At 50.8% G+C, this 26,552-nt stretch overlaps 1 protein-coding gene across 1 annotated transcript in view; it reads right to left on the reverse strand.

The window, feature by feature from the left end:
* Positions 1 to 5,819: 5,819 nt before the first annotated feature.
* Positions 5,820 to 26,552, reverse strand: part of LOC123748294 (uncharacterized) — a 49,995-nt gene continuing 29,262 nt past the window's right edge. The window contains exon 3 of the mRNA XM_069301657.1: positions 5,820 to 10,675. Coding sequence (XP_069157758.1) covers positions 10,512 to 10,675 — 164 coding nt within the window. The 3' untranslated portion in view covers positions 5,820 to 10,511. The remainder of the gene's footprint in view (positions 10,676 to 26,552) is intronic.

The raw sequence follows: 26,552 nt of genomic DNA on the forward strand, positions 1-26,552 counted from the left end.
ATGACATAGCGCTCGCGGAACGCCAGGCGAGTGTCTTACCACTACACCACGGAGACTGCTCTAAGTGGGCTCCCATACGAGGAATAGTTGAGTTTACAGGGTTAACAATACTGCAAACCAGACATGACACGGCTGAACTCATCGAAACTTAAACTGTTGAAGAATTTGTTAATCGTTCTGTCCTCGTCTTGGCCACTCGAGAGATAGTGGCCCTCAGGCAAATTCAGGTAAATATGAACACGTTGGACTGGACGCCGTGAGAATAGCTTGAGCTGCTTCAACTCTACGTGTGTAATTTATATCACAAAAAATTTATTTTAATTTCAAAACATGAAATACATTTTGAAATAAATTTATTTCAATATTAAAACATTAGTAGCCAAATATAAACAGATCTGACATAGAACTGTAGTAAGGTCAGGTTCAGTCTCGTGTCCTGTATACAGCGCTGCTGTATAGTGTGGAATACTTATCTCTGAAAGCATTACATGTAATACAGGCCCAGAGGAATCTTCCATGACGTTCCTTTCTCTCTTATAATTATATAATTTCATCACGAAATTCATAAACCGTTTTTCTTTTAAGGCAATCAGAAATCACTTGATTGTAAAACATTTGTTTTGTCTTAAATCCTGTTGATAATATGATGGTTAGAGCACTAGTTCTTGGTCTGGTCTGGGACAGGCAGCCATCTCTGGGACACCCAGCATCTTGCCACAGAGTATCCCAGCCATCTCTGGGACACCCAGCATCTTGCCACAGAGTATCCCAGCCATCTCTGGGACACCCAGCATCTTGCCACAGAGTATCCCAGCCATCTCTGGGACACCCAGCATCTTGCCACAGGGTATCCCAGCCATCTCTGGGGCACCCAGCATCTTGCCACAGAGTATCCCAGCCATCTCTGGGACACCCAGCATCTAGTCACAGAGTATCCCAGCCATCTCTGGGACACCCAGCATCTTGCCACAGAGTATCCCAGCCATCTCTGGGGCACCCAGCATCTTGTCACAGAGTATCCCAGCCTTCTCTGGGACACCCAGCATCTTGCCACAGGGTATCCCAGCCATCTCTGGGGCACCCAGCATCTTGCCACAGGGTATCCCAGCCATCTCTGGGACACCCAGCATCTTGCCACAGGGTATCCCAGCCATCTCTGGGGCACCCAGCATCTTGCCACAGGGTATCCCAGCCATCTCTGGGGCACCTAGCATCTTGCTACAGGGTATCCCAGCCATCTCTGGGGCACCCAGCATCTTGCCACAGGGTATCCCAGCCATCTCTGGGGCACCCAGCATCTTGCCACAGAGTATCCCAGCCATCTCTGGGGCACCCAGCATCTTGCTACAGGGTATCCCAGCCATCTCTGGGGCACCCAGCATCTTGCCACAGGGTATCCCAGCCATCTCTGGGGCACCCAGCATCTTGCCACAGAGTATCCCAGCCATCTCTGGGGCACCCAGCATCTTGCTACAGGGTATCCCAGCCATCTCTGGGCCACCCAGTATCTTGCCACAGGGTATCCCAGCCATCTCTGGGCCACCCAGTATCTTGCCACAGGGTATCCCAGCCATCTCTGGGGCACCCAGCATCTTGCCACAGAGTATCCCAGCCATCTCTGGGGCACCCAGCATCTTGCCACAGGGTATCCCAGCCATCTCTGGGACACCCAGCATCTTGCCACGGGGTATCCCAATGACAGATACTTGTCCCCTTGTCCCCTTTAGTATGCAATGTCCTTTTGGATACTAAAGCAAGGGGCAGAAGAACTGTGCCTGCCACTCTCTATAGTGTATAAGGAATCACTGGCAATGTAATAACTCGCCTTGTATTATCTCGACCGCGCACCCCGCTACTACCACTGAGCTAACCGTGCAATCTCCGCTCTTTCTATGGTAATAACAGATGCTATATCGATCATGTAAGATGTTAACACTCGGGACGTCATACGAAGACGTAAGCCAGAAAACAGAGGAGAGAGAGAGAGAGAGAGAGAGAGAGAGAGAGAGAGAGAGAGAGAGAGAGAGAGAGAGAGAGAGAGAGAGAGAGAGAGAGAGAGAGAGAACGAGAGCAAGGGAGGGAGAACGAGAGCGAGTGAGGGCGAGGGAGAGTGAGACACTAGTGAGGGAGAGTGAGACAGAAAGATAGAGATAATCATAGTCACAGCCTATCGTATGAGTTACCGAGTGATGCTGCCACCACCCTGAGTTACCGGACAGGGGACTGGAGTGAGGTTCGTAGGTCTTGCAGATGGAATAACCTACCAGGACAGGGGTAGGGGACAATTGAACGGTACAAGGATCCTGGCCTGACACTCGAATAATCCTGACCACTTGGGAACTATAGAGTACACAAGAATAAGGCGGGACACCCCCAATACTAACACCTTAACACGGAAGACGAACGGGGGGAGGAGTACTGAATAATTAAGGACACTAGGTCACTGGGGCAAAGGGGGACGGTAGGCCCAATATCACTAAGGCAAGGAACCATTAATACACATTTAATAACACTTAACAATATATGACTTTATTTGAAATAATTAAATAAGACACTCCCTAACTATATTCCCTACTAGAGGCCAAGAGTACCGAATGAGGTGCTCTAGTACCAGAGAGCCGTACTTACTCGTATGTTGTTCCACAGTTTTCCTGGAGATGATGTTCCTTCCCCGAGTCCACACACACCGTCCTCCTGGGCTGCGCGCACACTACTGTCTGTAGCATGATCTCTTGCTCCCCAGCTGAACATGAGGGGTTTTGCATTTGATGTTTAGGGGTTAATCCCTGAAGATTATCATGACGGCATCAACTCTGATCTCCTCGTGACCCGGTGACCGCTGACCTGTCCTCCTGGTTAACTGGTACCTAGGTGTAACTTTTTCCATTGTCTGCCGCCGCCTGACTGGCGCCGCGCCTGTGGCTTGTTCATGCTGTTATGATGTTCATGTTGTACTACTATGTACTGCTCTCTTGTTACAGCAACAGGGGAACTGCCAGAAATTTGGAAAGCAGCTAACATATTCCCGATATACTGTACAAGAAAGGGGATAGACAGGAGGCACTGAACTACAGACCAGTGTCCGTAACCTGCATACAATGCAAGCTGATGGAGAAGATTGTGCGAAGAAAGCTAGTGGAACATCTGGAGCGAAAGAACTTTGTAACACAGCATCAACATGGGTTCAGGGATGGTAAGTCCTGCCTGACAGGATTACTTGAATTCTTCGACCAGGCAACAAAAATCAGGCAAGAAAGGGAAGGATGGGCAGATTGCATATTTTTGGATTGCCAGAAAGCCTTTGATACAGTACCATACAAGAGGCTAGTGAAGAAGCTGGAGATGCAGGCTGGAGTGAAAGGGAAGGTACTCCATTGGATAAAGGAGTACCTAAGTAACAGGAGACAACGAGTTAATGTGTGGGGTGAGGTCTCAGATTGGCGAGACGTTACAAGTGGAGTCCCGCAGGGATCAGTCCTTGGACCTATACTGTTTCTGATATATGTAAATGATCTCCCAGAGAGTATAGACTCCTTTCTTTCAATGTTTGCTGATGATGCAAAAATTATGAGGAGGATTTAAACAGAGGATGATAGTAGGAGGCCTAGACAGACTGAGTGAATGGTCCAACAAATGGCTGTTGAAGTTCAACCCGAGTAAATGCAAAGTAATGAAACTAGGGGGTGGAAACAGGAGGCCAGACACAGGATAGAGAATAGGAGATGAAGTACTTAATGAAACGGACAGAGAGAAAGATCTAGGAGTTGATATCACACCAAACCTGTCTCCTGAAGCCCACATAAAAAAATAACGTCTGGGGCATATGCGAGGCTGGCTAACATCAGAACAGCCTTCAGGAACCTGTGTAAGGAATCATTCAGAATCTTGTATACCACATATGTAAGACCAATCCTGGAGTATGCGGCCCCAGCATGGAGCCCGTACCTTGTCAAGCACAAGACGAAGCTGGAAAAAGTTCAGAGGTATGCCACTAGACCAGTCCCAGAACTAAGAGGCATGAGTTACGAGGAAAGGCTGCGGGAAATGCACCTTACGACACTGGAAGACATAAGAGTAAGGGGAGACATAATCACAACCTACAAAATCTTCAGGGAAATCGACCGGGTAGACAAGGATAAACTATTCAACACTGGTGGTACGCGAACAAGGGGACACAGGTGGAAACTGAGTACCCACATGAGCCACAGGGACGTTAGAAAGAACTTTTTCAGTGTCAGAGTATTTAACAGATGGAATGCATTAGGCAGTGATGTGGTGGAGGCTGACTCCATACACAGTTTCATATGTAGATATGATAGAGCCAAGTAGGCTCAGGAATCTGTACGCCAGTTGATTGACAGTTGAGAGGCGGGATCAATGAGCCAAAGCTCAACCCCCCGCAAGCACAACTAGGTGAGTACAGAGGCGGGATCAATGAGCCAAAGCTCAACCCCCCGCAAGCACAACTAGGTGAATACAGATGTAACTTGGAATTCTTTAACGTGGCAATTCCAACCAGGCCTACGTCCTCTATTTGTTTTTTAGAAGGATTCTCTCCCCCCTTCCTTAACTAGCACTGACATGACAGATTGCCAAAAATTGTCATTGAAACTGTTTTGATGGAAATTACACTGATGGATAGATGCACTGATGATGCAACTTTCTGCAACTAATGCAGAAAGTTACATTAGTTGATATATGGAATATTATAAAGTTTTCCGTGAAGCAGGCACTCCAAACTTATACAGGTCAGCAATAGTGACTTTCTCCCAAGTTAAATGTATTAAGGTTGGTTACTGTTCTCACTGTCAGGAGCAACAGTTTGATAGTGAGGTATAGTGACGGTGTCTATGACAGGAAAATGACAGGAAAGGTTGTCACAATCACTGAGTCTTATACCCTCAAATGTAACCAGTTAGGTCATCATCAGTGAGAAAACGATCAAAATGAGACTTTCCTCTCCAGTCACTTAAAGGAAAGCCAAAGTAATATTAAACTGAGCATAGCCAATATTGACCAGCATATGCAAATCTTTTGTTAAATTTTAATAGCCTAAGTCTTCTTGTAACGATTTTATGTTTTTCTTAATTTATTTCAATGTAGATTTTTGTATCATCGGAAACTAGGTAATGTTGCACTTGAGTGTTGTATCAACATGGTTTATATATACGGTAAACAAGACAGGTCTCAGGCCAGAGTCCTGAGGACCATTGACAACTATGGTAATGTTGCACTTGAGTGTTGTATCAACATGGTTTATATATACGGTAAACAAGACAGGTCTCAGGCCAGAGTCCTGAGGACCATTGACAACTATGGTAATGTTGCACTTGAGTGTTGTATCAACATGGTTTATATATACGGTAAACAAGACAGGTCTCAGGCCAGAGTCCTGAGGACCATTGACAACTATGGTAATGTTGCACTTGAGTGTTGTATCAACATGGTTTATATATACGGTAAACAAGACAGGTCTCAGGCCAGAGTCCTGAGGACCATTGACAACTATGGTAATGTTGCACTTGAGTGTTGTATCAACATGGTTTATATATACGGTAAACAAGACAGGTCTCAGGCCAGAGTCCTGAGGACCATTGACAACTATGGTAATGTTGCACTTCAGTGTTGTATCTACATGGTTTATATATACGGTAAACAAGACAGGTCTCAGGCCAGAGTCCTGAGGACCATTGGCAACGTTTACCACTCGGATTTGTCTTACTCTGTTTCTGTTGAAAAAGTCATATCATATACCACTAGCAAGTTAATACCTCCAAACAATAGGCCTCAGAGAATGAGTGAAAATAAAAGTGTTTAAATTGTTTAAACTTATATGTTGCTTTATTTCAGATAATGCATGTATTTACTTTAATACTTGCAGTTCTGAACTATAAAAAGCATAGTACAGTACTACTTACTGTATCAAAGGAGGTGTACATATTGCAGTTTCTTTACTAAAGTAATTATACATTTAAGTGTGCAGAAGGACACTTGCTGTATTAAACTACTTGAACAGTAAGCTGCATACTGTATGAAATATCTTGTACAGTACGTTAATTACTGTAATAAAGTAAGTGCCCAAAAGCTAGCTACTGTATTAGAGCAAATTTACAAAAGAATACTGATAATACTAAAAAACATATGTACAGTAAGCTGCTTAATGCATTATGGTAAATTGCAATAGGCAACTTACTGTATTTAGTTGTACATTAAGCAACTTAAAATATCAAAGATGTATATATGCTCCTGCTTAATCTTGAGGATAATAAGGTTAAGGCAGCCTAAAAGTCAGACAAAAATTCTTAATGCCTAAAATCCTTAATAAAATGTTACAATAACTAAGATCCCTTAACAAATAAAGAGCCAAGACTAATAATAGTGATCCAATAAACAATAGTAAATAAAATCATATTGATAATAAAGTGTAGAAAATGCTAATATATCAAGTTCATACCAAAACTTATTCATAAAATCAGCAAACAAATGCTTATTTATACTTTCCACTACAGACTGGAAGGCTGCTTATCTATACCTTCCACTACAGACTGGAAGGCAGCTTATCTATCCCTTCCACTATATTTATACTATTTCAGTACACATAAGGGGCATAACTGGCCAACCTCTCACAGTGTTCATGACAGAACACTCATGAACACTCGAGATACCTGGTTGATCAGGTATCCAGAGAATACCTGATCAACGAGGCTGTGAGTCATATGTCAGGCTGCGAGCAGCGGCGTCCAGTAGCCTGGTTGACCAGTCCAGCAATGAAGAGGCCGGGCCGCGGGGACGCTAAGCCCCGAAACAACCTCAAGGAAGGTATCTCCAGCATACTAAAACTCATTCATACCTCCAGCATACTAAAACATATTCATGCCATCAGCATACCATATCTGTTCATATATCCAGTATAAACAAATTATTTATATCATTAATATAACAAAACCCATCCATACCACTTGCGTACCAAAGCTCATTAATACTACAGCATAAAAACTCATTCTTACAATGGACACAAAAAATTTGTAGACCAGACCACACACTAGAAGGTGAAGGGACGACGACGTTTCGGTCCGTCCTGGACCATTCTCAAGTCGATTGTCACAATCGACTTGAGAATGGTCTGGTCAACATACTTTAGCCACGTTATTGTGACTCATCGTCGACACAAGAGATCCTTTAATCCACCATCATACACATTCATACCACCCACTTGTAGTCTACCAGTTGGTCGTTCTGGGGACCATGACCCCTGGTCTCCGACCATGTCTCCTGGGTGCTGGTCTGGTCACCGACCATGTCTCCTGGCTGCTGGTCTGGTCACCGACCATGTCTCCTGGCTGCTGGTCTGGTCACCGACCATGTCTCCTGGCTGCTGGTCTGGTCACCAACCATGTCTCCTGGCTGCTGGTCTGGTCACCGACCATGTCTCCTGGCTGCTGGTCTGGTCACCGACCATGTCTCCTGGTCTGGTCACCGACCAAGCCGCTATGGCTTGCTGCTCTGGTCATCCAGGCTGTTAGACACGTCTGCTCACAGCCTAAAGTCACAGCCTGGTTGATCAAGTAACCTTTGGATATATTTATCATACAACCAACACACAAAAACTTATACAAACCACAAACATACACATGGTCTTGTTGTATGTCTTACTAAACCCAACTTGTGATAAAACTTTGATAAACCCGTCAGTGGTAAGAGTTCCAGCGAGGTCCTCGTATGTAGGAGGACATTGGTCTCAATGTTATGTACATCTGTAGATTACTGTACATCTACACATGTACATCTGTAGATTACTGTACATCTACACATGTACATCTGTAGATTACTGTACATCTACACATGTACATCTGTAGATTACTGTACATCTACACATGTACTTCTGTAGATTACTGTACATCTGTAGATTACTGTACATCTACACATGTACATCTGTAGATTACTGTACATCTACACATGTACATCTGTAGATTACTGTACATCTACACATGTACATCTGTAGATTACTGTACATCTACACATGTACATCTGTAGATTACTGTACATCTACACATGTACTTCTGTAGATTACTGTACATCTGTAGATTACTGTACATCTACACATGTACATCTGTAGATTACTGTACATCTACACATGTACATCTGTAGATTACTGTACATCTACACATGTACATCTGTAGATTACTGTACATCTACACATGTACATCTGTAGATTACTGTACATCTACACATGTACATCTGTAGATTATTGTACATCTACACATGTACATCTGTAGATTACTGTACATCTGCACATGTACATCTGTAGATTATTGTACATCTACACATGTACATCTGTAGATTACTGTACATCTACACATGTACATCTGTAGATTACTGTACATCTACACATGTACATCTGTAGATTATTGTACATCTACACATGTACATCTGTAGATTACTGTACATCTACACATGTACATCTGTAAATTACTGTACATCTACACATGTACATCTGTAGATTACTGTACATCTACACATGTACATCTGTAAATTACTGTACATCTACACATGTACATCAGTAGATTACTGTACATCTACACATGTACATCTGTAGATTACTGTACATCTACACATGTACATCAGTAGATTACTGTACATCTACACATGTACATCTGTAGATTACTGTACATCTACACATGTACATCTGTAGATTACTGTACATCTACACATGTACATCTGTAGATTACTGTACATCTACACATGTACATCTGTAGATTACTGTACATCTACACATGCACATCTGTAGGTTACTGTACATCTACACATGTACATCTGTAGATTACTGTACATCTACACATGCACATCTGTAGGTTACTGTACATCTACACATGTACATCTGTAGATTACTGTACATCTACACATGTACATCTGTAGATTACTGTACATCTACACATGTACATCTGTAGATTACTGTACATCTACACATGTACATCTGTAAATTACTGTACATCTACACATGTACATCTGTAGATTACTGTACATCTACACATGTACATCTGTAGATTACTGTACATCTACACATGTACATCTGTAGATTACTGTACATCTACACATGTACATCTGTAGATTACTGTACATCTACACATGTACATCTGTAATTTACTGTACATCTACACATGTACATCTGTAGATTACTGTACATCTACACATGTACATCTGTAGATTACTGTACATCTACACATGTACATCTGTAGATTACTGCACATCTACACATGTACATCAGTAGATTATTGTACATCTACACATGTACATCAGTAGATTACTGTACATCTACACATGTACATCAGTAGATTATTGTACATCTACACATGTACATCTGTAGATTACTGTGCATCTACACATGTACATCAGTAGATTACTGTACATCTACACATGTACATCTGTAGATTACTGTACATCTACACATGTACATCAGTAGATTACTGTACATCTACACATGTACATCTGTAGATTACTGTAAATCTACACATGTACATCTGTAGATTACTGTACATCTACACATGTACATTTGTAGATTACTGTACATCTACACATGTACATCTAATACTTGATGAGATGTAATCATCTCATTGAGAGATGTACATCATAATCATTGTCATATAATGTACATCTACATTGGTCTCGTGAGGCTGGTCTCAACAATCAGTTCCTCGTAGATGTGTCCTTGTACATTATTGGTCTCGTGAGGCAGGTCTCAACAACCAGCTCCTCGTAGATGTGTCCTTGTACATTATTGGTCTCGTGAGGCTGGTCTCAACAACCAGCTCCTCGTAGATGTGTCCTTGTACATTATTGGTCTCGTGAGGCAGGTCTCAACAACCAGCTCCTCGTAGATGTGTCCTTGTACATTATTGGTCTCGTGAGGCAGGTCTCAGCAACCAGCTCCTCGTAGATGTGTCCTTGTACATTATTGGTCTCGTGAGGCTGGTCTCAACAACCAGCTCCTCGTAGATGTGTCCTTGTACATTATTGGTCTCGTGAGGCTGGTCTCAACAACCAGCTCCTCGTAGATGTGTCCTTGTACATTATTGGTCTCGTGAGGATGGTCTCAACAACCAGCTCCTCGTAGATGTGTCCTTGTACATTATTGGTCTCGTGAGGCTGGTCTCAACAACCAGCTCCTCGTAGCTGTGTCCTTGTACATTATTGGTCTCGTGAGGCAGGTCTCAACAATCAGCTCCTCGTAGCTGTGTCCTTGTACATTATTGGTCTCGTGAGGCAGGTCTCAACAACCAGCTCCTCGTAGATGTGTCCTTGTACATTATTGGTCTCGTGAGGCTGGTCTCAACAACCAGCTCCTCGTAGATGTGTCCTTGTACATTATTGGTCTCGTGAGGCTGGTCTCAACAACCAGCTCCTCGTAGATGTGTCCTTGTACATTATTGGTCTCGTGAGGCTGGTCTCAACAACCAGCTCCTCGTAGATGTGTCCTTGTACATTATTGGTCTCGTGAGGCAGGTCTCAACAATCTATCGTATTTTAACAATATTAAAATTGTTAAGCGACGCACCGAGCTCTCGGAGGTACCTCTTGTTCTCCTCACTGTCCTCACTGCACCGGATGTCAATCTCAAGGTAATCACCAGTGACGCCCCTCCGGTGAAGTTCTCGCAGGAGTCTCTCCACACCCACACCTGTAGATGAGAGGGAACATTGCAGCTCACACCTGGCAACTCTCCCCACCCACACCTGTAGATGAGAGGGAACATTGCAGCTCACACCTGGCAACTCTCCACACCCACACCTGTAGATGAGAAGAAACATTGCAGCTCACACCTGGCATCTCTCCACACCCACACCTGTAGATGAGAGGGAACATTGCAGCTCACACCTGGCAACTCTCCTCACCCACACCTGTAGATGAGAGGAAACATTGCAGCTCACACCTGGCAACTCTCCAAACCCACACCTGTAGATGAGAGGGAACATTGCAGCTCACACCTGGCAACTCTCCACACCCACACCTGTAGATGAGATGGAACATTGCAGCTCACACCTGGCAACTCTCCCCACCCACACCTGTAGATGAGTGGGAACATTGCAGCTCACACCTGGCTACCCTCACCAACCACACCTGTAGATAGAAGTGAAAACTGAAGCCCACACCTGGCTACACCTCACACCCATCTCTTAACGAGGAGGAGAATTGTAGAGTTGCAGAGGAGGAGGAGGAGGGTAGTGATGCAGAGGAGGAGGGTAGTGGTGCAAAGGAGGAGAGTAGTGGTGCAGAGGAGGAGGAGGGTAGTGGTGCAGAGGAGGAGAGTAGTGGTGCAGAGGAGGAGGAGGGTAGTGGTGCAGAGGAGGAGGAGGGTAGTGGTGCAGAGGAGGAGGAGGAGGGTAGTGGTGCAGAGGAGGAGGAGGAGGGTAGTGGTGCAGAGGAGGAGGAGGAGGGTAGTGGTGCAGAGGAGGAGGAGGGTAGTGGTGCAGATTAGGAGGGTAGTGGTGCAGAGGAGGAGGAGGGTAGTGGTGCAAAGGAGGAGGGTAGTGGTGCAGAAGAATAGGGTAGTGGTGCAGAGGAGGAGGAGGGTTGTGGTGCAGAGGAGGATGAGGGTAGTGGTGCAGAGGAGGAGGAGGGTAGTGGTGCAGAAGAGGAGGGTAGTGGTGCAGAGGAGGAGGGTAGTGGTGCAGAGGAGGAGGAGGGTAGTGGTGCAAAGGAGGAGGGTAGTGGTGCAGAGGAGAAGGAGGGTAGTGGTGCAGAGGAGGAGGAGGGTAGTGGTGCAGAAGAGGAGGAGGGTAGCGGTGCAGAGGAGGAGGGAAGTGGTGCAGAGGAGGAGGAGGGTAGTGGTGCAGAGGAGGAGGTGGGTAGTGGTGCAGAAGAGGAGGAGGGTAGTGGTGCAGAGGAAGATGAAGGTAGTTGTGCAGAGGAAGAGGAGGGTAGTGGTGCAGAGAAGGAGGAGGGTAGTGGTGCAGAGGTGGAGGGTAGTGGCGCAGAGGAGGAGGAGGAGGGTAGTGATGCAGAGGAGGAAGGTATTGGTGCAGAGGAGGAGGAGGGTAGTGGTGCGGAGGAGGAGGAGGGTAGTGGTGCAAAGGAGGATGAGGGTAGTGGTGCAGATGAGGAGGGTAGTGGTGCAGAGGAGGAGGAGAAGGAGGAGGAGGAGGGTAGTGGTGCAGAGGAGGAGGAGGGTAGTAGTGCAGAGGAGGTGGAGGGTAGTGGTGCAGAGGAAGAGGAAGGTAGTTGTGCAGAGGAAGAGGAGGGTAGTGGTGCAGAGGAGGAGGAGGGTAGAGGTGCATAGGAGGATGAGGGTAGTGGTGCAGAGAAGGAGGGTAGTGGTGCAGAGGAGGAGAAGGAGGAGGAGGAGGAGGGTAGTGGTGCAGAGGAGGAGGGTAGTGATGCAGAGAAGGAGGAGGGTAGTTGTGCAGAGGAGGAGGAGGGTAGTGGTGCAGAGGAGGAGGAGGGTAGTGATGCAGAGGATGAGGGTAGTGGTGCAGAGGAGGAGGGTAGTGGTGCAGAAGAGGAGGAGGGTAGTGGTGCAGAGGAAGAGGAGGGTAGTGATGCAGAGGAGGAAGGTAGTGGTGCAGAGGAGGAAGGTAGTGGTGCAGAGGAGGAGGAGGGTAGTGGTGCGGAGGAGGAGGAGGGTAGTGGTGCAGAGGAGGAGGAGGAGGAGGAGGGTAGTGGTGCAGAGGAAGATGAGGGTAGTGGTGCAGAGGAGGAGGAGGGTAGTGGTGCAGAGGAGGAGGAGGAGGAGGAGGAGGAGGAGGGTAGTGGTGCAGAGGAAGATGAGGGTAGTGGTGCAGAGGAGGAGGAGGGTAGTAGTGCAACCCATAGCGACGCCGAAAGTTTGAGTGTAATATTTACCTTTATCTACAAATCATTCTCTCGCCTTGGTTATCCTTTGCATTTCATCAACTGTGCCCACTCTCAAGCTAAACGAAATTTCTTTCATCCTAAACCTGCTTCCAACACTAGTAGCACTGTACTATGCCTTCCCTTCATATCTGAACTCAAAACTTTTACCAATACCTTTCGTCCTCTTGACATTAAACTCGCCTTTCGACAAACTAACACACTTCGTAGCAATATAGTTCACACTGCTCCTCCTGCTTCTAATGCTGCTGGTGTCTACTCTATTTCCTGTTCATCTTGTCCTCTCCAATACTTTGGCGAAACTGGCCGTACACTGAATGACAGACTTAAAGAACACAAGAGAAGTGTTAAGTCTGCAGACACTAACAATGCTCTCTTCTGCCATGTGAGGGATTCTAATCATCCCATTGATTGGTCTTCCTCCAAAATAATCTTTCCTGCCTCTACTCTACACAGACGCCGTCTTGTAGAATCGGCTCTTATAAACAATGTACCCAACATGAACTTGAGTCCTGGCTTTGTTGCTGTGGACTCTTCCCTTTCACAGTATATACTCAAATGCTCTAATCTTTCTAACAAACGTGACTTAACATAAGCTTTCCCCCTTCCATTTCTTTCTTTCTCTTTCCTTTTCTTTCTCTCTTCTCCCTTTTTCTGTTCATTGTCTTCTCCTACGCTCCCTTGCTATCCTCTTCTTTTTCCTATTACTTCTCCTTCAGTGGTTATAATAGGAGCTGCCTCGTATGGGCCAATAGGCCTGCTGCAGTTTCCATTACTACTATCCCCTACACCTGACTTTCCTCCTCAGCTCTCTCTTGCCTATTTATTGCCTGTCCCTACCTCCTCATCACAATCGACTTGAGAATGGTCCAGGACGGACCGAAACGTCGTCGTCCCTTCAATTTCTAGTGTGTGGTCTGGTCAACCACTCTCCACCACTGTCACACACCACTCTCCACCCCTGCCACACACCACTCCCCACCACTGCTACACACCACTCTCCACCACTGTCACACACCACTCCCCACCACTGCTACACACCACTCTCCACCACTGCCACACACCACTCCCCACCACTGCTACACACCACTCTACACCACTGTCACACACCACTCTCCACCACTGTCACACACAACTCTCCACCACTGTCACACACCACTCTCCACCACTGTCACACATCACTCTCCACCACTGTCACACACCACTCTCCACCACTGCCACACACCACTCTCTAACACTGTCACACACCAGTTTCCACAACTGCCACTCACCACTCTCCACCACTGTCACACACCACTCTACACCACTGTCACACACCACTCTCCACCACTGTCACACACCACTCTCCACCACTGTCACACACCACTCTCCATCACTGCCCCTCACCACTCTCCACCACTGTCACACACCACTCTCTAACACTGTCACACACCAGTTTCCACAACTGCCACTCACCACTCTCCACCACTGTCACACACCACTCTACACCACTGTCACACACCACTCTCCACCACTGTCACACACCACTCTCCACCACTGTCACTCACCACTCTCTAACACTGTCACACACCACTCTCCACCACTGTCACACACCACTCTCCACTACTGTCACACACCACTCTCCACCACTGTCACACACCACTCTACACCACTGTCACACACCACTCTCCACCACTGTCACACACCACTCTACACCACTGTCCCACACCACTCTCTATCACTGTCACACACCACTCTCTATCACTGTCACACACCACTCTCCACCACTGTCACACACCACTCTCCACCACTGTCACACACCACTCTACACCACTGTCACACACCACTCTCTATCACTGTCACACACCACTCTCTATCACTGACACACACCACTCTCCACCACTGTCACACACCACTCTCCACCACTGTCACACACCACTCTCCACCACTGTCACACACCACTCTCCACCACTGTCACACACCACTCTACACCACTGTCACACACCACTCTCTATCACTGCCACACACCACTCTCTAACACTGTCACACACCACTCTCCACCACTGTCACACACCACTCTCCACCACTGTCACAAACCACTCTACACCACTGTCACACACCACTCTCCACCACTGTCACACACCACTCTCCATCACTGCCACACACCACTCTCCACAACTGTCACACACCACTGTCACACACCACTCTCCACCACTGTCACACACCACTCTCCACCACTGTCACACACCACTCTCCACCACTGTCACACACCACTCTCCACAACTGTCACACACCACTCTCCACCACTGCCACACACCACTCTCCACAACTGTCACACACCACTCTCCACCACTGTCACACACCACTCTCCACAACTGTCACTCACCACTCTCCACCACTGGCACACACCACTCTCCACCACTGCCACACACCACTCTCCACCACTGTCACACACCACTCTCCACCACTGCCACACACCACTCTCCACCACTGCCACACACCACTCTCCACAACTGCCACTCACCACTCTCCACAACTGTCACACACCACTCTCCACCACTGCCACACTCCACTCTCCACCACTGTCACACACCACTCTCCATTAATGCCCCCTCACCACTCTCCACCATTGCCACTCACCACTCTCCACAACTCACACACCAATCTCCACCACTCTCACACACCACTCTCCATTAATGCCCCCTCACCACTCTCCACCACTGCCACACACCACTCTCCACCACTGTCACACACCACTCTCCACCACTGTCACACACCACTCTCCACCACTGTCACACACCACTCTCTAACACTGTCACACACCAGTTTCCACAACTGCCACTCACCACTCTCCACCACTGTCACACACGTCTCTCCACCACTGTCACACAGCACTCTCCACCCCTGTCACACACCACTCTCCACCACTTCCTCGTCACCACTCTCCACCACTCTCCACCACTGTCACACACCACCTTCCACCACTGTCACACACCACTCTCCACCACTGTCACACACCACTCTCCACCACTGTCACACACCACTCTCCACCACTGTCACACACCACTCTCCACCACTGTCACACACCACTCCCCACCACTCTCACACACCACTCTCCACCACTGTCACACACCACTCTCCACCACTGTCACACACCACTCTCCACCACTGTCACACACCACTCTCCACCACTGTCACACACTACTCTCCACCACTGCCACACACCACTCTCCACCACTGTCACACACCACTCCCCACCACTGTCACACACCACTCTCCACCACTGTCACACACCACTCCCCACCACTGCCACACACCACTCTCCACCACTGCCACACACCACTCTCCACCACTGTCACACACCACTCTCCACCACTGTCACACACCACTCCCCACCACTGTCACTCACCACTCTCCACCACTGCCACACACCACTCTCCACCACTGCCACACACCACTCTCCACCACTGTCACACACCACTCTCCACCACTGTCACACACCACTCTCCACTACTGTCACACACCACTCTCCACCACTGTCACACACCACTCTACACCACTGTCACACACCACTCTCCACCACTGTCACACACCACTCTACACCACTGTCACACACCACTCTCTATCACTGTCACACACCACTCTCTATCACTGTCACACACCACTCTCCACCACTGTCACACACCACTCTCCACCACTGTCACAAACCACTCTACACCACTGTCACACACCACTCTCTATCACTGTCACACACCACTCTCTATCACTGCCACACACCACTCTCCACCACTGTCACACACCACTCTCCACCACTGTCACACACCACTCTCTATCACTGCCACACACCACTCTCTAACACTGTCACACACCACTCTCCACCACTGTCACACACCACTCTCCACAACTGTCACACACCACTCTCCACCACTGCCACACACCACTCTCCACAACTGTCACACACCACTCTCCACCACTGTCACACACCACTCTCCACAACTGTCACTCACCACTCTCCACCACTGCCACACACCACTCTCCACCACTGCCACACACCACTCTCCACCACTGTCACACACCACTCTCCACCACTGTCACACACCACTCTCCACCACTGCCACACACCACTCTCCACCACTGCCGTTCACCACTCTCCACCACTGTCACACACCACTCTCCACCACTGTCACACACCACTCTCCACCACTGTCACACACCACTCTCCACCACTGTCACACACCACTCTCCACCACTGTCACACACCACTCTCCACCACTGTCACACACCACTCTCCACAACTCACACACCACTCTCCACCACTGCCACTCACCCCTCTCCAGCACTGCCACTCACCACTCTTTACCACTGCCACTCACCACTCTCCACCACTGCCACTCACCACTCTCCACCACTCACACACAACTCTCCACCACTGCTACTCACCACTCCCCACCACTGCTACACACCACTCTCCACCACTCCCCACCACTGCCACTCACCACTCTCCACCACTCACACACCACTCTCCACCACTGCCAAACACCACTCCCCACCACTGCTACACACCACTCACTCACCACTCCCCACCACTGCCACTCACCACTCTCCACCACTCACACACCACTCTCCACCACTGCCACACACCACTCTCCACCACTGCTAGACACCACTCCCCACCACTGCCACACACCACTCTCCACCACTGCCACTCACCCCTCTCCACCACTGCCACACACCACTCTCCACCACTGCCACACAGCACTCTCCACCACTGCCACTCACCCCTCTCCACCACTGCCACACACCACTCTCCACCACTGCCACACACCACTCCCCACCACTGCTACACACCACTCTACACCACTGCCACACACCACTCTCCACCACTGCCACTCACCCCTCTCCACCACTGCCACTCACCACTCTTCACCACTGCCACACACCACTCTCCACCACTGCCACTCACCCCTCTCCACCACTGCCACACACCACTCTCCACCACTGTCACTCACCACTCTCCACCACTGCCGTTCACCACTGTCCACCACTGCCACACACCACTCTCCACCACTGTCACACACCACTCTCCACCACTGCCACACACCACTCTCCACCACTGCCACACACCACTCTCCACCACTGCCACACACTACTCTCCACCACTGTCACACACCACTCTCCACCACTGTCACACACCACTCTCCACCACTGTCACACACCACTCTCCACCACTGTCACACACCACTCTCCACCAATGCCACACACCACTCTCCACCACAGTCACACACCACTCTCCACCGCTGTCAAACACCACTCTCCACCACTGTCAAACACCACTCTCCACCACTGCCACACACCACTCTCCACCACTGTCACACACCACTCTCCGCCGCTGTCAAACACCACTCTCCACCACTGTAAAACACCACTCTCCACCACTGTCAAACACCACTATCCACCACTGTCAAACACCACTCTCCACCACTGTCACTCACCACTCTCAATTACTGTCACACACCACTCTCCACCACTGTCACACACCACTCCCCACCACTGTCACTCACCACTCTCCATTACTGTCACACACCACTCTCCATCACTGCCACACACCACTCTCCACCACTGTCACTCACCACTCTCCAACACTGTCACACACTACTCTCTATCACTGTCACACACCACTCTCCACCACTGTCACACACCACTCTCCACCACTGTCACACACCACTCTCCACCACTGTCACACACCACTCTCCACCACTGTCACACACCACTCTCCACCACTGTCACACACCACTCTCCACCACTGTCACTCACCACTCTTCATCACTGTCACACACCACTCTCCACCACTGTCACACACCACTCTCCATCACTGTCACACACCACTCTCCACCACTGTCACTCACCACTCTCCATCACTGTCACACACCACTCTCCACCACTGTCACACACCACTCCATCACTGCCACACACCACTCTCCACCACTGTCACACACCACTCTCCACAACTGTCACTCACCACTCTCCATCACTGTCACACACCACTCTCCACCACTGTCACACACAACTCTCCATCACTGTCACACACAACTCTCCACCACTGTCACTCACCAATCTCCATCACTGTCACTCACCACTCTCCACCACTGTCACACACCACTCTCCACCACTGCCACACACCACTCTCCATCACTGCCTCATACCACTCTCCACCACTGCCACTCACCACTCTCCACCACTTACACACCACTCTCACATACTGCCACTCACCCCTCTCCACCACTGCCACTCACCACTCTTCACCACTGCCACTCACCACTCTCCACCACTGCCACTCACCACTCTCCACCACTGCCACACACCACTCTCCACCACTGTCACACACCAATCTCCATCACTGCCTTTTACCACTCTCCACCACTGTCACTCACCACCCTACACCACTCACACACCACTCTCCACCACTGCCACTCACCACTCTCCACAACTTACACACCACTCTCCACCACTGCCCCTCACCACTCTCCACCACTGCCACTCACCCCTCTCCACCACTGCCACACACCACTCCCTACCACTGTCACTCACTACTCTCCACCACTGTCACACACCACTCTCCACCACTGCCACACACCACTCTCCACCACTGTCACTCGCCACTCTCCACCACTGCTACACACCACTCTCCTCCACTGTCACTCACAACTCTCCACCACTGCCACACACCACTCTCCACCACTGCCACACACCACTCTCCACCACTGCCCCTCAACACTCTCCACCACTGTCACACACCACTCTCCACCACTGCCACACACCACTGCCACACACCACTCTCCACCACTGTCACATACGACTCTCCACCACTGCCACACACCACTCTCCACCACTGTCACACACCACTCTCCACCACTGTCACACACCACTCTCCACAACTGTCACACACCACTGTCACACACCACTCTCCACCACTGTCACACACCACTCTCCACCACTGTCACACACCACTCTCCACCACTGTCACACACCACTCTCCACAACTGTCACACACCACTCTCCACCACTGCCACACACCACTCTCCACAACTGTCACACACCACTCTCCACCACTGTCACACACCACTCTCCACAACTGTCACTCACCACTCTCCACCACTGGCACACACCACTCTCCACCACTGCCACACACCACTCTCCACCACTGTCACACACCACTCTCCACCACTGCCACACACCACTCTCCACCACTGCCACACACCACTCTCCACAACTGCCACTCACCACTCTCCACAACTGTCACACACCACTCTCCACCACTGCCACACTCCACTCTCCACCACTGTCACACACCACTCTCCATTAATGCCCCCTCACCACTCTCCACCATTGCCACTCACCACTCTCCACAACTCACACACCAATCTCCACCACTCTCACACACCACTCTCCATTAATGCCCCCTCACCACTCTCCACCACTGCCACACACCACTCTCCACCACTGTCACACACCACTCTCCACCACTGTCACACACCACTCTCCACCACTGTCACACACCACTCTCTAACACTGTCACACACCAGTTTCCACAACTGCCACTCACCACTCTCCACCACTGTCACACACGTCTCTCCACCACTGTCACACAGCACTCTCCACCCCTGTCACACACCACTCTCCACCACTTCCCCGTCACCACTCTCCACCACTCTCCACCACTGTCACACACCACCTTCCACCACTGTCACACACCACTCTCCACCACTGTCACACACCACTCTCCACCACTGTCACACACCACTCTCCACCACTGTCACACACCAATCTCCACCACTGTCACACACCACTCCCCACCACTCTCACACACCACTCTCCACCACTGTCACACACCACTCTCCACCACTGTCACACACCACTCTCCACCACTGTCACACACCACTCTCCACCACTGTCACACACTACTCTCCACCACTGCCACACACCACTCTCCACCACTGTCACACACCACTCCCCACCACTGTCACACACCACTCTCCACCACTGTCACACACCACTCCCCACCACTGCCACACACCACTCTCCACCACTGCCACACACCACTCTCCACCACTGTCACACACCACTCTCCACCACTGTCACACACCACTCCCCACCACTGTCACTCACCACTCTCCACCACTGCCACACACCACTCTCCACCACTGCCACACACCACTCTCCACCACTGTCACACACCACTCTCCACCACTGTCACACACCACTCTCCACTACTGTCACACACCACTCTCCACCACTGTCACACACCACTCTACACCACTGTCACACACCACTCTCCACCACTGTCACACACCACTCTACACCACTGTCACACACCACTCTCTATCACTGTCACACACCACTCTCTATCACTGTCACACACCACTCTCCACCACTGTCACACACCACTCTCCACCACTGTCACAAACCACTCTACACCACTGTCACACACCACTCTCTATCACTGTCACACACCACTCTCTATCACTGCCACACACCACTCTCCACCACTGTCACACACCACTCTCCACCACTGTCACACACCACTCTCCACAACTGTCACACACCACTCTCCACCACTGCCACACACCACTCTCCACAACTGTCACACACCACTCTCCACCACTGTCACACACCACTCTCCACAACTGTCACTCACCACTCTCCACCACTGGCACACACCACTCTCCACCACTGCCACACACCACTCTCCACCACTGTCACACACCACTCTCCACCACTGCCACACACCACTCTCCACCACTGCCACACACCACTCTCCACAACTGCCACTCACCACTCTCCACAACTGTCACACACCACTCTCCACCACTGCCACACTCCACTCTCCACCACTGTCACACACCACTCTCCATTAATGCCCCCTCACCACTCTCCACCATTGCCACTCACCACTCTCCACAACTCACACACCAATCTCCACCACTCTCACACACCACTCTCCATTAATGCCCCCTCACCACTCTCCACCACTGCCACACACCACTCTCCACCACTGTCACACACCACTCTCCACCACTGTCACACACCACTCTCCACCACTGTCACACACCACTCTCTAACACTGTCACACACCAGTTTCCACAACTGCCACTCACCACTCTCCACCACTGTCACACACGTCTCTCCACCACTGTCACACAGCACTCTCCACCCCTGTCACACACCACTCTCCACCACTTCCCCGTCACCACTCTCCACCACTCTCCACCACTGTCACACACCACCTTCCACCACTGTCACACACCACTCTCCACCACTGTCACACACCACTCTCCACCACTGTCACACACCACTCTCCACCACTGTCACACACCACTCTCCACCACTGTCACACACCACTCCCCACCACTCTCACACACCACTCTCCACCACTGTCACACACCACTCTCCACCACTGTCACACACCACTCTCCACCACTGTCACACACCACTCTCCACCACTGTCACACACTACTCTCCACCACTGCCACACACCACTCTCCACCACTGTCACACACCACTCCCCACCACTGTCACACACCACTCTCCACCACTGTCACACACCACTCCCCACCACTGCCACACACCACTCTCCACCACTGCCACACACCACTCTCCACCACTGTCACACACCACTCTCCACCACTGTCACACACCACTCCCCACCACTGTCACTCACCACTCTCCACCACTGCCACACACCACTCTCCACCACTGCCACACACCACTCTCCACCACTGTCACACACCACTCTCCACCACTGTCACACACCACTCTCCACTACTGTCACACACCACTCTCCACCACTGTCACACACCACTCTACACCACTGTCACACACCACTCTCCACCACTGTCACACACCACTCTACACCACTGTCACACACCACTCTCTATCACTGTCACACACCACTCTCTATCACTGTCACACACCACTCTCCACCACTGTCACACACCACTCTCCACCACTGTCACAAACCACTCTACACCACTGTCACACACCACTCTCTATCACTGTCACACACCACTCTCTATCACTGCCACACACCACTCTCCACCACTGTCACACACCACTCTCCACCACTGTCACACACCACTCTCTATCACTGCCACACACCACTCTCTAACACTGTCACACACCACTCTCCACCACTGTCACACACCACTCTCCACAACTGTCACACACCACTCTCCACCACTGCCACACACCACTCTCCACAACTGTCACACACCACTCTCCACCACTGTCACACACCACTCTCCACAACTGTCACTCACCACTCTCCACCACTGCCACACACCACTCTCCACCACTGCCACACACCACTCTCCACCACTGTCACACACCACTCTCCACCACTGTCACACACCACTCTCCACCACTGCCACACACCACTCTCCACCACTGCCGTTCACCACTCTCCACCACTGTCACACACCACTCTCCACCACTGTCACACACCACTCTCCACCACTGTCACACACCACTCTCCACCACTGTCACACACCACTCTCCACCACTGTCACACACCACTCTCCACCACTGTCACACACCACTCTCCACAACTCACACACCACTCTCCACCACTGCCACTCACCCCTCTCCAGCACTGCCACTCACCACTCTTTACCACTGCCACTCACCACTCTCCACCACTGCCACTCACCACTCTCCACCACTCACACACAACTCTCCACCACTGCTACTCACCACTCCCCACCACTGCTACACACCACTCTCCACCACTCCCCACCACTGCCACTCACCACTCTCCACCACTCACACACCACTCTCCACCACTGCCAAACACCACTCCCCACCACTGCTACACACCACTCACTCACCACTCCCCACCACTGCCACTCACCACTCTCCACCACTCACACACCACTCTCCACCACTGCCACACACCACTCTCCACCACTGCCACTCACCCCTCTCCACCACTGCCACACACCACTCTCCACCACTGCTAGACACCACTCCCCACCACTGCCACACACCACTCTCCACCACTGCCACTCACCCCTCTCCACCACTGCCACACACCACTCTCCACCACTGCCACACAGCACTCTCCACCACTGCCACTCACCCCTCTCCACCACTGCCACACACCACTCTCCACCACTGCCACACACCACTCCCCACCACTGCTACACACCACTCTACACCACTGCCACACACCACTCTCCACCACTGCCACTCACCCCTCTCCACCACTGCCACTCACCACTCTTCACCACTGCCACACACCACTCTCCACCACTGCCACTCACCCCTCTCCACCACTGCCACACACCACTCTCCACCACTGTCACTCACCACTCTCCACCACTGCCGTTCACCACTGTCCACCACTGCCACACACCACTCTCCACCACTGTCACACACCACTCTCCACCACTGCCACACACCACTCTCCACCACTGCCACACACCACTCTCCACCACTGCCACACACTGCTCTCCACCACTGTCACACACCACTCTCCACCACTGTCACACACCACTCTCCACCACTGTCACACACCACTCTCCACCACTGTCACACACCACTCTCCACCAATGCCACACACCACTCTCCACCACAGTCACACACCACTCTCCACCGCTGTCAAACACCACTCTCCACCACTGTCAAACACCACTCTCCACCACTGCCACACACCACTCTCCACCACTGTCACACACCACTCTCCGCCGCTGTCAAACACCACTCTCCACCACTGTAAAACACCACTCTCCACCACTGTCAAACACCACTATCCACCACTGTCAAACACCACTCTCCACCACTGTCACTCACCACTCTCAATTACTGTCACACACCACTCTCCACCACTGTCACACACCACTCCCCACCACTGTCACTCACCACTCTCCATTACTGTCACACACCACTCTCCATCACTGCCACACACCACTCTCCACCACTGTCACTCACCACTCTCCAACACTGTCACACACTACTCTCTATCACTGTCACACACCACTCTCCACCACTGTCACACACCACTCTCCACCACTGTCACACACCACTCTCCACCACTGTCACACACCACTCTCCACCACTGTCACACACCACTCTCCACCACTGTCACACACCACTCTCCACCACTGTCACTCACCACTCTTCATCACTGTCACACACCACTCTCCACCACTGTCACACACCACTCTCCATCACTGTCACACACCACTCTCCACCACTGTCACTCACCACTCTCCATCACTGTCACACACCACTCTCCACCACTGTCACACACCACTCCATCACTGCCACACACCACTCTCCACCACTGTCACACACCACTCTCCACAACTGTCACTCACCACTCTCCATCACTGTCACACACCACTCTCCACCACTGTCACACACAACTCTCCATCACTGTCACACACAACTCTCCACCACTGTCACTCACCAATCTCCATCACTGTCACTCACCACTCTCCACCACTGTCACACACCACTCTCCACCACTGCCACACACCACTCTCCATCACTGCCTCATACCACTCTCCACCACTGCCACTCACCACTCTCCACCACTTACACACCACTCTCACATACTGCCACTCACCCCTCTCCACCACTGCCACTCACCACTCTTCACCACTGCCACTCACCACTCTCCACCACTGCCACTCACCACTCTCCACCACTGCCACACACCACTCTCCACCACTGTCACACACCAATCTCCATCACTGCCTCTTACCACTCTCCACCACTGTCACTCACCACCCTACACCACTCACACACCACTCTCCACCACTGCCACTCACCACTCTCCACAACTTACACACCACTCTCCACCACTGCCCCTCACCACTCTCCACCACTGCCACTCACCCCTCTCCACCACTGCCACACACCACTCCCTACCACTGTCACTCACTACTCTCCACCACTGTCACACACCACTCTCCACCACTGCCACACACCACTCTCCACCACTGTCACTCGCCACTCTCCACCACTGCTACACACCACTCTCCTCCACTGTCACTCACAACTCTCCACCACTGCCACACACCACTCTCCACCACTGCCACACACCACTCTCCACCACTGCCCCTCAACACTCTCCACCACTGTCACACACCACTCTCCACCACTGCCACACACCACTGCCACACACCACTCTCCACCACTGTCACATACGACTCTCCACCACTGCCACACACCACTCTCCACCACTGTCACACACCACTCTCCACCACTGTCACACACCACTCTCCACCACTGTCACACACCACTCTCCATCACTGCCACACACCACTCTCCACCACTGTCACACATCACTCTCCACCACTGCCACACACCACTCTCCACCACTGCCACACACCACTCTCCACCACTGTCACTCACCACTCTCCACCACTGCCCCTCACCACTCTCCACCACTGCCACACACCATTCTCCACCACTGCCACACACCACTCTCCACCACTGCCACTCACCACTCTCCACAACAGCCACACACCACTCTCCACCACTGTCACACACCACTCTCCACCACTGTTACTCACCACTCTCCACCACTGTCACACATCACTCTCCACCACTGCCACACACCACTCTCCACCACTGCCACACACAACTCTCCACCACTGTCCCTCACCACTCTCCACCACTGCCACACACCACTCTCCACCACTGCCACACACCACTCTCCACCA

This window comes from Procambarus clarkii, chromosome 46 (genome assembly GCF_040958095.1).
Source record: "Procambarus clarkii isolate CNS0578487 chromosome 46, FALCON_Pclarkii_2.0, whole genome shotgun sequence".
Taxonomy (NCBI): domain Eukaryota; kingdom Metazoa; phylum Arthropoda; class Malacostraca; order Decapoda; family Cambaridae; genus Procambarus; species Procambarus clarkii.